At 52.6% G+C, this 14,539-nt stretch overlaps 1 protein-coding gene, 1 long non-coding RNA gene and 1 pseudogene across 3 annotated transcripts in view; 2 read left to right on the forward strand and 1 right to left on the reverse strand.

Moving 5' to 3' along the window:
- Nucleotides 1–1,011: 1,011 nt before the first annotated feature.
- On the reverse strand, nt 1,012–4,645 carry LOC131834800 (uncharacterized). The gene is made up of 2 exons (XR_009354949.1): nt 4,548–4,645; nt 1,012–4,441 (listed from the first exon to the last, which is right to left on the reverse strand). It is a non-coding gene; the product is annotated as an uncharacterized LOC131834800 (long non-coding RNA).
- Nucleotides 4,434–14,539, forward strand: part of E2F3 (E2F transcription factor 3) — a 74,317-nt gene continuing 64,211 nt past the window's right edge. For both annotated transcript variants that reach the window (XM_059179442.1, XM_059179443.1), the window contains exon 1: nt 4,434–4,904. In XM_059179442.1, coding sequence (XP_059035425.1) covers nt 4,512–4,904 — 393 coding nt within the window. In that variant the 5' untranslated portion in view covers nt 4,434–4,511. The remainder of the gene's footprint in view (nt 4,905–14,539) is intronic.
- Nucleotides 10,839–10,969, forward strand: LOC131834870 (U4 spliceosomal RNA; annotated as a pseudogene).

Genomic DNA, 14,539 nt, shown 5'->3' on the forward strand with positions numbered 1-14,539 from the left:
TTACTTCTATCGGTCTGAGGGATGCGGGCAAAACTGTATTTTGAAAATGAGGGCTTTTATAATCAGAGAAAGACAATTATCATATGATCTCTCTGATAATGAGGAAGTGGTGATGCAACATGGGGGGTTTGGGGGGGTAGGAGAAGAATCAATGAAATAAGATGGGATTGGGAGGGAGACAAACCATAAGAGACTCTTAATCTCACAAAACAAACTGAGGGTTGCTGGGGGGGAGGGGGGAAGGGGAGGGGGTGGGGCTATGGACATGGGGAAGGTTTGTGCTATGGTGAGTGCTGTGAAGTGTGTAAACCTGGCGATTCACAGACCTGTACCTCTGGGGCTAATAATATATTATATGTTTATTTAAAAATTTTAAAATTACAAAAAAGAAAATGAGGACTTTTAGAGAGGATTAAACATCCAGCTTTATAGATAGATAGATAGATAGAAACATATCTATCTATATAGTATGTGTGTGTGTTTGTGTGTGTACGTGAGTGACTAGGAATTCCGAACTTGTTCCATTAACTGGCAGGATGAGAAGGGGCAGGAGGATGAGAAAGCCCCCCTCAAGGCATTTGGGCACAGGAATGGCAACTCCAGCTGTAGCCAGAATAGGAAATCAGGGGAAGAAGGCCAAGGTCACACAGCTGACTCGGGCTCTCATCCTCTAATACCTGAAGATATTAACCTGGAGGGACTTGTTAAATAAGATTCTTGGGCCCTGATTCAAAGGATTCCAGCTCATTAGGACTGGGGAGAGCTCAGGAACCTGCATTTGGACGAACTCCTGCAACAAGTCTGCAACAAGTCTACTTTGGAAAGTCTTCAGCAGGGGCTCGAGCCCCGGCTGACAATTAGTGTCACTGGTATCCAGCAAGGAATGGTCCCTTGGCAGCAGCACAAAACAACGTGAGTAGTGGCGAAGAGGTTGGAGATTCGGGTAGGCAGGCTAACAGGTTGAATTAGTCCCCCAGGGCTGCCATAATAAATTATCACAAACTGTGTAGCTCAGAACAACAGAAATTTATTCTCTCACTGGTCCAGAGGGCAGAAGTCCTAAATCTGGGTGTCGGCAGGGCTCTGCTTCCGCCACAGGCTCTGTGGAAGATTCTATCCCTTGCCTCTCATGGCTTCTGGTTGCTGCTGGCATTTCTTGACTTGGAGCTGCTCATTCCGGTCTCTGCCTCCACCTTCTCAAAGTCTCTCCTCCTCTGTGTCTTTCCACTGGGTGTCTCTTCCAGGGACATTGGTCACTGGATTTATTTGTCACGGGACTTTGGGCTCGCCCAAAAGGATCTTGAGATTCTTGACTTAATTAGATCTGCAAAGATCCTTTTTCCAACTATGTTCACACTATGGGTTCTGGGGGTAAGGATAAAGACATGATTTTTGGAGGGGCCACCATTCAAACCAACTATGCAGGCCCATTTTGTAACAGCTAGCTGCCTGGGCCACTGTCGAAGCAAGAGAAAGGGGGTGCTGATTGGCAAAAGCAGTTTGGCTCTAGTCCAGATCGGTCTGACCTTCCAGAGAAGGATAGGAAGGCTCAGACTTAGGAGCCAGCCAGGAGCCACTGAGATGGGAGTGGGACAGGCAGCAGAGATGACTTTATTTTATTACCCTGAACTTCTGCGTCAGGATTCCGGAATCCCTACTAACCAGAACATGCCAGTGCTCCTACTCTGGGACAAAGCTAAGCTGCGTGGCCAGTGAACATCCAAGGGCAAAAGGGAAGATTTGAGGCTGGGAGTCAGATTGGACAACACAGAGCTACAAAGCATAGTCACACAAATAAACAGAATCATAAATAGCTCCCACTTATCGAACGCCTGCTATGCTATACGCCCGGTGCTTAACATTTATTATTGCCTCTTTCATCATGACCTTGTAATATGGGCACTGCAATAGGAGTTCCCAGAGAACATATGAGAAAACAGGCTTTTAGAGATTAAAGTTATGTAACTAGTAAGTGGCTCCAAAGCCCATTATCTTTCTACCAAAACATGCTCCCTGTCCACAAATCAATAGCCTACCTCAAATTTTAGCATCTTATTTTCTGCCGCAAGACCTAAAAGGACAAAACGTTTGCTTTCGACCAAATACCCTACATTAAAAATATAGCTTGGCTAAAGGAGAAGGGTGTCAGAGCTTTCTAAACCAGAATCACCAGTGTGGATCTGGATTGTGTGAACACAGCCCTCTGTGGATGTCATCGTAATCCCTCGCTGGGCGCTCTAGCTGGGATTTTGCATACAGTTCCAAACCCTGGGCTTGTCTCTCATCATAAAAATGCAGGTCCGTCACGACTCCCCCACAACCCTCACTGCCACCACCACAAGCACGCCGCCAGCCATGTACCACAGCGGGTAATATCCACCTAGTGACAGTACTAGGGTTCTTTTCCCACCCATGGTGGAAAGCAGCATCCATGGGACAGAATCAGGGAAACTAATACATTACACCTCTAGTCCAAAAGAATTGATGCCCTCTGAGTACCATCTAATCTGCCCTAAAGAGAGTGTCAGTTTTATGATAGGTGTCAGTAAATGTTTGGGGACTAGGCCACGTGTCCTCAACTAGCCGGCATGCAAGCGCAAAACCTTCCTGAGCCAGAGGCCAGGTTTGACCAGGTAATAGGACTGAAGTATTTAGGAGTCTGAGCCTCCCTCCACTGACCTATCTGTCCAGGCCTTTCATAATACTGAGTATATGCGTTTTTGGAAATTACTATTAATAATAAGAATCATAACCATAATAAAGTTTTGGGTCGGGACACGAAGAATCGCAACCCTCATCACCCCGTGAACACCAGCTTAGCGGCTGTTTTGTACAATTCTCAGCGACTGGAATGGTAAATGACGACTGACACGTACACCTTTCCCCACACTCCTGCAGGGGTCCCTTTTCCTGTGCAGTCTCACAGGGGCAATCTTCGATTTTAAGACCCATGAACAGTTGCATCCATGCAGAAGTCCATTCGGCCATATAGACTTTGGGTGACCACTTATGGTATGCTAAAATTAAAAAAAAAAAAAAGTCTTTAAAAATGTTTTGGAATGAGTCTCGATCGCCGCGTTTGCTTTCTGACGGAGAACTTGGTAGGAAACCGAGATTGTCAAGCGCCGGTGTCTGGGCGCGCAGCGTTGGCTGGGAGCAAGACGTCACCGTGCGAAGCGTGCACTTCTTCGGGTTCCTGCCTGGCGGATTAGAAACCCGCAGATCAGCCCTAGGTTAGCCCTGATTAAATGCCCTGGGTGCTCCCGGACCGGGAGGGGTCGGGGGGGAGGGGCATCCGCGGGACTCAAACCAACACTCGTGGTAAGCTTTCGCTCCAGACCTTGCAGAGTTAATTGTCACTTCGACCCCATCCAGGCTCCTAACGAAGCCACCAGGAAGGATCTGGAATGCTAACTCAAGTGGTGCCCGCAATAGCGTCAGCCCAACCTTCTGCCCCCACGATCCCGTCTGCCCACATGCTTCTGTCGATCAGCCTGGGCCTCGGGATCAGCTCTCGCCGCGGCATTGGTTGGAATTCAGGAAAAGAGAAACCCACGATTTAAAGGGCTCCGAGCCCACCTGCCGGGCATCGTCCGCGTGGTCCAACTTTGCCTTTGGAACGTATTTGGGAAAACCTCCAGCTCGTGCACATCTACTACACTGACTGGCCAGAGGAAAGAGAATTCCAGCGAGTGTCCCCTTGGTCACCTTGACGATTTCTAAAAGCGAAACTTGCGCTCCAGACCGGATCCTCACTGAGTCTGCGGGGCGCTGAGCGCCTGCCCAGGTCAGCAGCCCCCGCCCGACGCGCGGGCGGGGACCGGGCGGAGCTTGGACAAGGCGTGGTTTTCCGTGGGAGAGAAGGGAAGGCTTGGCCCCACCTCCTAAAAAACCCTGCTCTCCCCCGACCAATCAAGGAGGCCTATGCAAATAGAGCCTCTGTAGCCCCGGTAACCATGATGCACGGTGGCCAACGGAAACCGGCAAGTCGCGGCCCTGCGCCTCGATTGGGAGTTAAGTGAGGAGGCAGCGGCCCAATGGGCTGTGGGAACGGGCCTCGCCGGGTTGGAGGGCGGGGATATGCAAATATGGTTTGAAAAGCCGGCGGGAAATCTGAGTTTCGCGGGAGGACCTTGGCGCGTAAACCGTATCCCTTCATTCATTGTCAGCAGCAGCTTCCTGGAGCCATTTTTCAGCTGCCGGCCGCAGCACCCGGGCTGCCGCCGCCGCCTCGCAATCCGTTGCATCGGCCGCCCCCGACGCCTCCATCCCCCCTCGGGGCCCGATATCCGTGCGGCCGGGACCCTCCTCTCTCCAGAGCCCCGATTATTTTTGGCCCCCGGGGCCCGTGCGGTGCGGAAAAATAAAAAGAAAAGAGAGAGAAGGGGCTCGGAAGCGCCGGGCGGGGAGGAGAGAAGGAGGAGAGACTTGGAAACTCCGACTGCAAATAATAAAGAAATTGAAAACAATACATTAATATACCATAGCAATAAAAAGAGCAGGAGCGAGAGATGAGAAAGGGGATCCAGCCCGCCCTGGAGCAGTACCTGGTGACCGCCGGGGGTGGGGAGGGGGCGGCTGTCGTCGCCGCCGCCGCTGCAGCCTCCATGGACAAAAGGGCACTGCTAGCCAGCCCCGGCTTCCCCGCCGCCGCCGCCGCCGCCGCCGCCCCGGGCGCGTACATCCAGATCCTCACCACGAACACTTCCACCACCTCCTGTACCTCCTCCCTCCACAGCGGCGCCGTCGCCGCCGGCCCCCTCCTCCCCAGTGCCCCCGGCGCGGAGCAGACCGCCGGCAGCCTCCTCTACACCACGCCGCACGGACCCTCCAGCAGAGCCGGGCTGCTGCAGCAGCCACCAGCGCTGGGACGCGGCGGCAGCGACGGCGGCGGCGGCCCTCCGGTAATGCCCTCCCGTTCCCACCGTCCCCAGCCCGGGCGGGAGGTGGGCTCGCAGGGCGCGGGGTGGTGGGCGCGCTGCGGGCCGCCCCGGGACAGCGCGGGGCCGAGCGTCGCGGGCCTCGGCGGCTGCCCCTCCGGCTGGGTTTTATTGTTCGACTTGTGCACTCCCCTCCGCGCCCGGAGGGTCGGGGGGCTCCGCCGGGCGCGCGGGGCGGCGGGGAGCGCGTTGGCGCGGACCACGTCAAACACTCCGAAACTTTTGGCGGCCCCCCCGTTCTTTTCCTGCACTTTTCCCTACCCCCACCCTCCCCTCCCCTCCAACTCGAAGCTTCCTCTTTCTCGGGCGTAGGAAGGGGTCACGCCCCGGATGGAGAAGGGGGTGGGGGAGGGAGTCGTGAACTGGGGAGTGGGGGACTCTGGGGGCTGGAAACTGGGAGACTGTGGGGGTGATGGCCCCCCGCCGGCCTCGGAGGCCCGTTGGCTGCCGGGGGTCCCCAAAGCGTGCTCGGGGCGCAGGGGCTCTGCCATGCGGCGCTTGACACATTTGGGGATCTGTAACTCCCGGCAACAAAGGGGCTGGGGGAGGCGGAGAGAGGTGGCGAGGGAGGTGGGTCTGGAAGCCGGGTGCGAGCTGGGGCGTGGGCTGTCCGGGGGTGAGGGACTCGCGGCCAGGCGCCCCGGCCTGGGCGCATCCTGGCGGCGTCCGCGGCGGCGCCCGCGTGGCCCGAGCGCCCGGGCCTTCCTCGCCGGGCCCCGGGCCTGCCCTTGACCCGCCTCTCCCCCTGCCCCTTCCTTCCCCGCCCTGTCCCCCTCCCCGCCCCCCGGCGACGGAGGGCGGGGGCAGCCGTGTTCCCGTCCCGCCGCCTGGGTCTGTCCCTCTCCCCGGGACCCGCCGGTGACGTTTCGCACACGTGCGCGGAGGACGCGCCTGTGACTGGGGAGGAGGCGGCGGCGGGAGGGGGCGCTGGAGGGGGAGAGGGGGGCACCCACTTCCTCCTGCTTGCCGGCTCCCTGGCCTGGGACGGTCCCGGCGCCCTCGCACCCGCCCCCGGCACGGCCACCCTCCCTCCGCTCGCCCTAACCACCCCCCCACCCCCCGGCCACGGGCGCCCGCCCTCGCCCGGCGCCGCCGGTCTGTTCGGCCCTCCGGGCCCCCTCTCCAGCCGGCCCCCCCCCCACCTCCCCCGGAGCCAGGCTGGTTTCGGAAATGCCCTTACAGCAGCAGGTTAGTGACCGGGACGGCTCGGGGGGCTGCGGCCGCCGCGGGGGCACCGGATTCTGTTGGGGGCTGAAGCCGTGGGGGTAGGCGGTTGAGCGGGGTTTTGGAGTGGGAACGGGGGGTTGGGTGCTTGAGGGAAATGAGTAAGCAAGAAAAATCTAACTAAGTAAATGCCCCGGCCTCCGGTCTCGGGCCGGGAGTGTCCGCCCCGGGGGGTGGGTATGGTGTTTACGTGTGTTATTTTCTTAGGGGTCGATGGATGGGCGATCGAGAAGCGGAGGGGGGGCTGCTCGCCAATGGCCGAGTTGAGCTCTGTTTTCTGTCTTGCTTCCCTTGTGCTGGAGGGGGAGGGGGGCGGGTCAGAGGGTAGGGTGTCTGTAGGATTCCCAGGCCACCCGCCGCCCCCTCCCTTTGTCCCTGTAATTTATAAAGCGCCTTTGAGAGATGATTTAGGTCAGTATGCGGCTTCTCTTTTTGTTGATACTAGAAAGAAGTGTGGCCTGGAGCTCTCTCCCCTTTCTCCCTTTCTCTCTCTATCATTCCCCTCCTCCATGCCTCCTGTCTTCACCCTCGTGGTGAGGCTGGGACCCCACGAGGCTAGAAACGAACCCGAGTCGCCTGTGGTTGAGAATACCAGTCGTTGACCTCACCTTGTCTCAGTTCCAAATGGGTGTATTATTATTATTATTATTATTATTTTTTTTTTTTTGGAGAATCGGGATTTTGCAGAGCTCTTTAAGGAAGTCAGCACCTAGGCAGCACTTTGGGAAATGAGATGGGCTGTGGAATAATGAAAATTTTGTAATTCCCTTACTCTTTCCAATTTCTCCCATGGTTGGATCCTAACTGCGTTCCAGTCCGGCAGATACTTGCTGAGGATGTGTGATATAGTCTCATATAGTCTCAAAGAAGCTCATCGTTTTTTAGTGACAAGGGTCTGCCAGCAGGGGGGAGATAGAGTGCGGTGCCTGCTCACATATTGTATCCAGGATGCTGGATCTCAGGCACAAGAATATTCCATGCTTTTAGCATCAAGTACTGTTAACTTCGTCTGACCACCTCAACACGTTTAGCATATTTTTTCAAGCTTACTGACCCCTTACACAGTTCTCCTACTATATCATAAACCTAATCTGAGACAGCCAGCTTTTGACATGTTTCTTGGATTGCATTCAGATTTATGGAAGAATAGTTTTGATAAGGAGAAATTATGAGACCACCAGATTGCTGGGTTTTTTGTTTTTGTTTTTGTTTTTTTGAATCTTAGCCTGCTTGTCAAGACTCCAAAACTGTCTAGCCAAACTTACATGTAGTTCATTGTCTTTAAAGTATAAAAATGATCCTGTCTTCCAAGTTATTTCAAAACTTTTACTTTCTTTCCATGAGATTATTACTCCACAGTCAGGAGCGCTGAAGATAAGGTTTGAGTTTCTTATCAAAATTATATTAGACTTTTATTTAAGTCTTGAAATTTTGTTCATCTTCTTTCCCTGAGGCAGAACATAGCTTGGGGATAGCTAAGTGATTGGCTGAGCACAGAAACCATTTAAACACTTTGTGTCCAAGAAGAGGTTGAGAACTCTGTTCTGCTGGCCAGATTTGTAGACCCACCTGGTTCCAATTCTCAAGGATGTGTAACAACTTTTTACAGGAACAGATCCTGTTCCTTTAGTGGGAGAAAATATATGAGTACTCCTTACTAGCTATCTTACTGCTATTATTTACAAGTTTTATGATCTTAGGCAAATCAGTTAATTTCTGCAAAGCTTTCCTCTTCTGTAAAATAGGAACAATAGCAAGGTTTAGACTGAGGTTCTTTTTTCTTTTGAAGGGTTCAGTATGATATGCATGTAAAACTCTTCCCACAGTGCCAGGCAAATAGATATCCAACAAAATCAGCATTCAAAAATGTTATTTCTTTTATAACTTAGAGAAACAGTGCAAGACTTTGCATACATGCCCTTCTTTCCATATGAGAGTAAAAGGGTTGAAAGTTTTCTAAGGTGATATGTAATTAATGATACCGAATTCATTTGGGTTTTTCTTTTTTTTAAGATTTTATTTATTTGACAGAGACCACAAGTAGGCAGAGAGGCAGGCAGAGAGGGGGAAGCAGGCTCCCCGCTGAGCGAGAGCACGATGTGGGGCTCCATCCCAGGACCCTGAGATCATGACCTGAGCTGAAGGCAGAGGCTTAACCCACTGAGCCACCCAGGCGCCCCTCAAGCAGAACCTGGCTCTTGAACCATGGGTAAAACAGGGACATGTCCTTAGGACAGGACTATATAGAGATAGTGTTGAACGGCCTGTACATGTTCTTGTGCCCCAAGCAGTGATCAATTTAGATCAACTCATCCTCACATTTTCGCCGGGCCTCCACCTCTCCCCTGACCCCACGGACCTGCTCCCTTGTGGGTGCCGTCTGTGCCCCCTGGCTTTCAGCTGTCAGCAAGGCCGAGGCGTGCTCTAGGTAACCTCCTTTTCAGCGGGTGGACTATGGGAGATGGGAGCGCTGTCGAGGACCGCAGCCAGAGTGCTATTTCCTGAAGCAGAAGGGGCTTCCTCATTTCCCACCTCTTCTAAAAAAGCAGGTGCAATTTATTTCATCCTCCTTCTAGAAAATTTGGGATCTATTCATGCGAGAGACTAGTAGCCTTTCACATCTGATTTAATTTAATGCAGTCACAGCAGCCTCCTGATTATACTTGGGGAAAGAACCCACAGCACTTGAAATCTCGGTGCGAGAATGGGCAAACCAGAGATGCTATAGCTGGGTCTGCTTTTTCCTGTGCAAGTATGAAAGAAAAACGCCGGGTTCCTGTGGTTCTATACTCAATAATCTTGTTTCTGCTGAGATATATGGTTGGTGCCAAGTTTAAACTAGGAGAGAATTTTTAGTCACTACATACCCCAAAAGGGAAGTTTTAACATAATGCAGTGCTCAGACTTGGGCAGTACAAATAGCTCCTCTATAATCAGTACCAAGGGTGCCCCTCTAATCATCCTCTGAAACAAAGCACCCTTAACTGTGCCACTGTGAGCCAAGGAACCCAAGCTCGCGAACAGGAAAGGATTTTTTTTTTCCCTATAAGTCGTCACTTGTGTAACTCTTGGAAGAGTAGATTCTGAGATTAATGTTGTGCCGTGTAAAGCTAACTTGAAAACAGAAAATAATACTCAAAGCTTAGGCGTGAATAAACAGCAGCACCTGGAGATTTAAAGGCTGGAGGGGGGTGGAGGTGGGGGAGTTGCTGTTTTCTCCTTTCTCAGAGATCTCACGCAGTAGTTTTCTTTAACCTTTTGTGTCTTGGGGCGCCGGGGTGGCTCAGTTGGTTAAGCGTCCCACTCTTGATCTCAGCTCAGGTCTTGATCTCCAGGTCGCGCGTTCAGGCCCTGTGTTGGGCTCCACGCTGGGCTGGGCATGGAGCCTACTTTAAAAACAAGACAAATGAAACCTCCTCTGTCTTGATTGCCTTCCCCGAAGGTATCCCACCTGTGCCTTCGACCCCCTTTCCATAGGACTGGGACCCATTTGGCAAAGCTTCAGATATCCATCGTTTTGTTTTTCTGATTTCCCAAGATTTACTTGTCCTCCATCTGTCCCCTTCGCCAGGGTCACCAGCTCCCACTTCTTTGCATCCACCTTGTTTCTCGCTAACGTTGTTGAACCCAAGATGAGAGAAAGCCAGCAATGGGCCTGTGCTTGGGATATCGAGTTCCGTCTCCGTGCGCATGAAACCGCCCCAAAGAGTGCAAAGCGTAGAAGCAGATTTCAGTTCTTATCAGATCCTCTGTTTCCATTTGGTTTTTAAAGAGAGGAACTTTCCTGAATTCTTGGAGGTACTAAGCATGTGGTTTAATGCGTATTTTCATGCTTGTTAGCAGCTTAAAAATAGTGTTTTAGGGACTATATTTACAATTACTAAGAACCATTTTTTTTTTTTTACTAATCATTTTTCATGAGACTAAGAAGGGAAGATAAACTAGGAAAGCAGTAAATATAGGAAACCACTAATGCTATCTCTTTCCTCCGACTCTGATCCGCTCTTTTGGCTTATAGAGTGACTTGGAAAATGTATCTTACGCAAAGAAAAGTTAGACAACAGAAAGCTTAGAAAAGCAACAGCTGAGGTGGGGACAGGAAACCCAGGAGGGGGGTTAATGTCGATGCATAAGGCACAGCGCTTTTCTCTAATAAAAAGGAAATTGGTTCATTTTCTGTTGTCACTTTGGTTTCAAACACTCTCCCCTACCCCCATAAAGCAGTGTGTCTTGAGAACTCCAGGAATGTACGAGTTGCAAGAATGCATTCTTAGCCTTCCCTGGACCTTAACTGGGGGGTCAGTCTTGTGGCCATGGCGGCCACAATCACCTGCAGTATCGCTTTGAACAAGAGGAAATAAAGCCCACTGGCTGCCAGATTGTATCACCAAGGCCATGCCCTTTGCTTTGCTGGAGAGAACCTGAGCAAAGCAGACCATGACTTAGATTTGAGAGCTAAGGCAGGGGTCTGTGCCCACTGGAGGCTGATGGGGAGGATCGACAGCTGATGGGATAGGGAAGGAATGGAAAGGAAACTATGGTTGACCCTTGAACAGTGCGCACACACGCACACGGACACGCACACGCAGTCAGAAATCTGAGTAGAGCTTTCGACTCCTCCCCCCAAAACTTAACTACCAATAGTTAATAACTGATTCCTAGTAACACAGTTTAAGCTTTGCGCAGTGGCAGCATCGTAGCCAGTGCGGTTTATCCGAGGCACGATTGTTGCTCATTGAAAACTTTTCCCTAATAACACAGTTTACATGGATTTTGCCCGTGTATTACATACAGTGTTAAAATAAGGCCGAGGAAGGAAAATGTTGTTAAGAAAGCCCAAGGAACAGAAAAAGACACTGCAAGCACTGCAAAGAAGAAATAAGTAAAAACTCGTAGAAGTGGACCCTTGTGCTTCAAACCTGGATTGTTCAAGGGTCAACTATAAGTGACTATGGCCCAACTGTCCGGGGCTAGCTGTGGGGTCCAGGGAATATTCTTTCTGATAACGCCACAGTCCCAAAGAATAAGGCTCCAGGTGAGCTCAGGCAACAATCGATGCTTCCCATGGTCTTCGTGCGACTCGTGGCGTTCAGAGCCGTAACGCGACCAGAGTCCTTCTCTGACCCGGTCCCCTTCATTTTGCAGGTGAAGAAATTCAGCCCCAGTGGAGTTCAGTTACTTGCCCAAGGTCACAAGCTAGCTCATGGCCAAGCCAGGACTGAAACTGGAGACTTGAATTCTTAGAGGAAGCCTCATTCACCAAGAAAAAGTTAACGATGTCTCTATGGGAAAAATTGGATGTATAGAGTACATTTTAGGTGGCCTTCAGGAGGGGTTACTTTTTTTTTTTTTTTTTTTGGGTAAACGTGCACATATGGAAGTATCCTTTGAACAGTTGGTCTTGGAGTAACAACTTATTGTCAACTATTCGGAGTAAGCGAAGTGACTTTAGATGTTCAGTGAAAGGGAATTTTTTTAAATGGAAGGAATGACGGACTCTTACAACAACGTGATAGTGTTTTTAAAGCTTTGTTACTGACAAGCGCGTTCTTCGTGTATCTGACATTTCTGGTCTGGAAAGGGGAAACTTGTACAGAGACGAGAAGCTAAGAGGACTTTTGAAAGTTTCTTCAGGGCAGGGGCACCAGATGGCTCTGGTGCTGGAAGTTTCGTCCGGGGCCGTCCACGTCCAGAGTAACTGGACAGGTTTTCGGAGGCGTCTGCTCGGTCACGCGGGACTAGAGGCTCTTCCCGCAGGAGACACTCCTGATTGAACCGAGTGGCTGGTCAGTTAACGCTTTCGGAGGAAGTCCCCATCCCCTAAAACCCAGAACCCGTTTCATTAAAATGTCTTCTTTTACGGGTGGAACTGAGGAAACTTAAAAATAGAATCACTTCAAGCCCTGGAGCCTAAAAGTGAAACCTGATCTGAGGTGAGGCTGTAGTTCATCCCGTCGTTAGGGGCTGGGATCTGTGGCCTGTGTGTCCCCCACAGACCCGCGGGGGCCGCGTGCAGAGATGGCCGAGAGGCCAGGAGTGCTCAGGAGCACCGAGACCGCAGTTCTGCTTGTCAGGGAAACTTTTTCCCAGAAGATATTTTGGTAAACGGAGTCCGTCTTCCAGGCAGGGAGAAGCCGAATGCCCTTGGTCCGCCGGGCCAGCCCATGCCTGGCTGTCCCGGAAGCCTTCTGGCTCCGTGGGCATGCTCTAATTTTCGTGACCCCAGTGGCTGTGGCTCTGGACACTGGGGTCACTGGAAGGGAACTCAGCCCGGAAGGCTCACCCCCTCTGCCCACTGCTGTTTCTGATGCTCCGAGGCTCTAGAGCTAGGAAATCAGAGCTGTAGCCCTGGGGGCCCAAACCCCATCCCCTTTGAGCCCTGCTGGGTCCAGTAGGCCTTAGGAGAGAGGGAGGGGGAGGCTCGTGTGTACCACAGGGTACCCTCACCTTGAATCCAGGCCAGAAGGGAAGGTATGAGGGTCAGATGGTGGAAGCCAGAGCGCCTGGGTTCTCACTCTGGCTCTGCACACCAGCTCTGTGACTTGGGACTTAGAACCAACCCCTGCATCTCAGTTTCCTCACCTGTAAAATGGGAAGATCATAGTACCTAGTACAGAGTTCCTAACCCCTGGGGGTTTAGGAAGACTGCATGAGTTTCTATTTGTGAAGTGCTTAGGGCAAGGCCTGGTGCGTGGGTGCGCTGCTGAGAGTGTCCCTAGCTACACGGCAGGACCCGGCTCCCCTTTCACGGCCATCCCCTGCACTGTCCTTTGTGGCCTGTTTTCTTAACTAGCCCGGTGTTCCCTTAAACCCAGTTACAGCTCTACAAAAGTGGTGACGAGGAGGAGGCGTGATGCGCGGGGCGGTTTTCTCCTGACCTGGTCATTAGGGTCTGTGTCTTTATAAGCCGTGCATCAACTTGGATTGAATAATAAGCTTCTTACTATAAGAGCAGTAATCGTGACTACTCTACTACTATCCTAGTAGCATCATGACGAAAATCTTCATTTCTCCAATTAAATGTGTTAATAAAGTTGCTCTGCTAACATGAATTGCGCCGTGAGCGTGATTTCGCTTCTGCACGGTAAGCCATGGCTTGAGACTGAATGGCAAAAATCGGGGGTCTGAGCACCGCGGACCCCGGCCAGCGTGGAGGCCCTGTCCGGTGGCGGGAGGAGGGCCGCATTGCTCTCCAGAGTCAGGCAGCCTGCCCTCTGGGCCTCCCTGTCCCCTCCCCAGCTCGCTCTCACCTCTCACCTCTCCCTCTGGCAGGCTTCTAGAAGGATGCCAGTATTGAGCCTTCCCTGGCTGCTCCTGTGACTTACCAGGTTAATTGCAACCTTTTTTCCCCCCGGCGTTTGAGGTCCAGTGAAATCTCGCCTTTCCCGTTCTGCCTCCCGGCTGGCCCCGCACAGCGTTTCAGCTGGCTGCAGGGTCCCCTCGGGTGCCTTCGTCTGCTCGTGGGTTCCGTGTCCTCCCAGTCCACCCCGCTTCTCTGCTGCCCTCGTGCCCTGCGGCCCCAGGAAACCGGTCGGTGGCGTCGTCCCCACAGTGCCTACCACCCCGTAGACCCAGATTGCGGTGACGCGTTTGCAGTGGACACTCTGGTGCTCTCGGCACCCCCGCTGTTCTGCTGGGGATGCCGAAGTCCGAGGCGTGACCTGCCTGCTCTGGAGTTGACGGTCTATTTGGGGAGACGGGCTTTAAACACAAGGTGCTCTCGCGAGCAGGATGGAACAGGAGGAAAACAAGACTCATCTGGTCCTCAGTGGCGCAGTGTCCACGGGAGGGGCTGGCCGGCCCGGGAGACGGGGAGCTCTTGGGCCATCAGCCCCGGAGGACGGAGGGTGCACGTTCCGTTCATCTGGGCACTTTCAAAAAATGCCAGAACTTGCCCCCCGGCCCCCATTAATTAGAATCCCTGAAGGTGCGATTCGGACATGGGAACTTTCCTCTTTTTTTTTCAAAGTGCCCCAGCTCGTTTCACTGCGCGCTGTCCGTCGGAACCGCGGAGCTCGGTGGAGAGGCAGGATTGAGGAGGCTGTTGGTGGCTGGGGACGCATCCTGAGGCAAAAGGCAGGGAGTGGAATATAGGTCACATAAGGAGAGACCAGCTGGGCTGAAATGAATATGGCGGAGTAACAGGACCTAACCTTGGCCGTGTTGGTAGTCCTGGTCCAGCCTAGGGACCTGCCTTCCTACGAGGGTCAGGCAGGGAGGTCGTTGCGGGGGGGTGGGGTGCAGGATGAGTGATGGGGGGGGGGGCTGGGCTTGAACACAGAAGAAATGCCCTATCCAAAGGGGGGCCCCGGGACCCAGCCCTAGGCAGTGTCTGCCGGAGGGGAAGGCAGGCCCTGGCGTGTTGTCGTATCTGC

The sequence above is a fragment of the Mustela lutreola genome, chromosome 6 (assembly GCF_030435805.1).
Source record: "Mustela lutreola isolate mMusLut2 chromosome 6, mMusLut2.pri, whole genome shotgun sequence".
NCBI classification, from domain to species: domain Eukaryota; kingdom Metazoa; phylum Chordata; class Mammalia; order Carnivora; family Mustelidae; genus Mustela; species Mustela lutreola.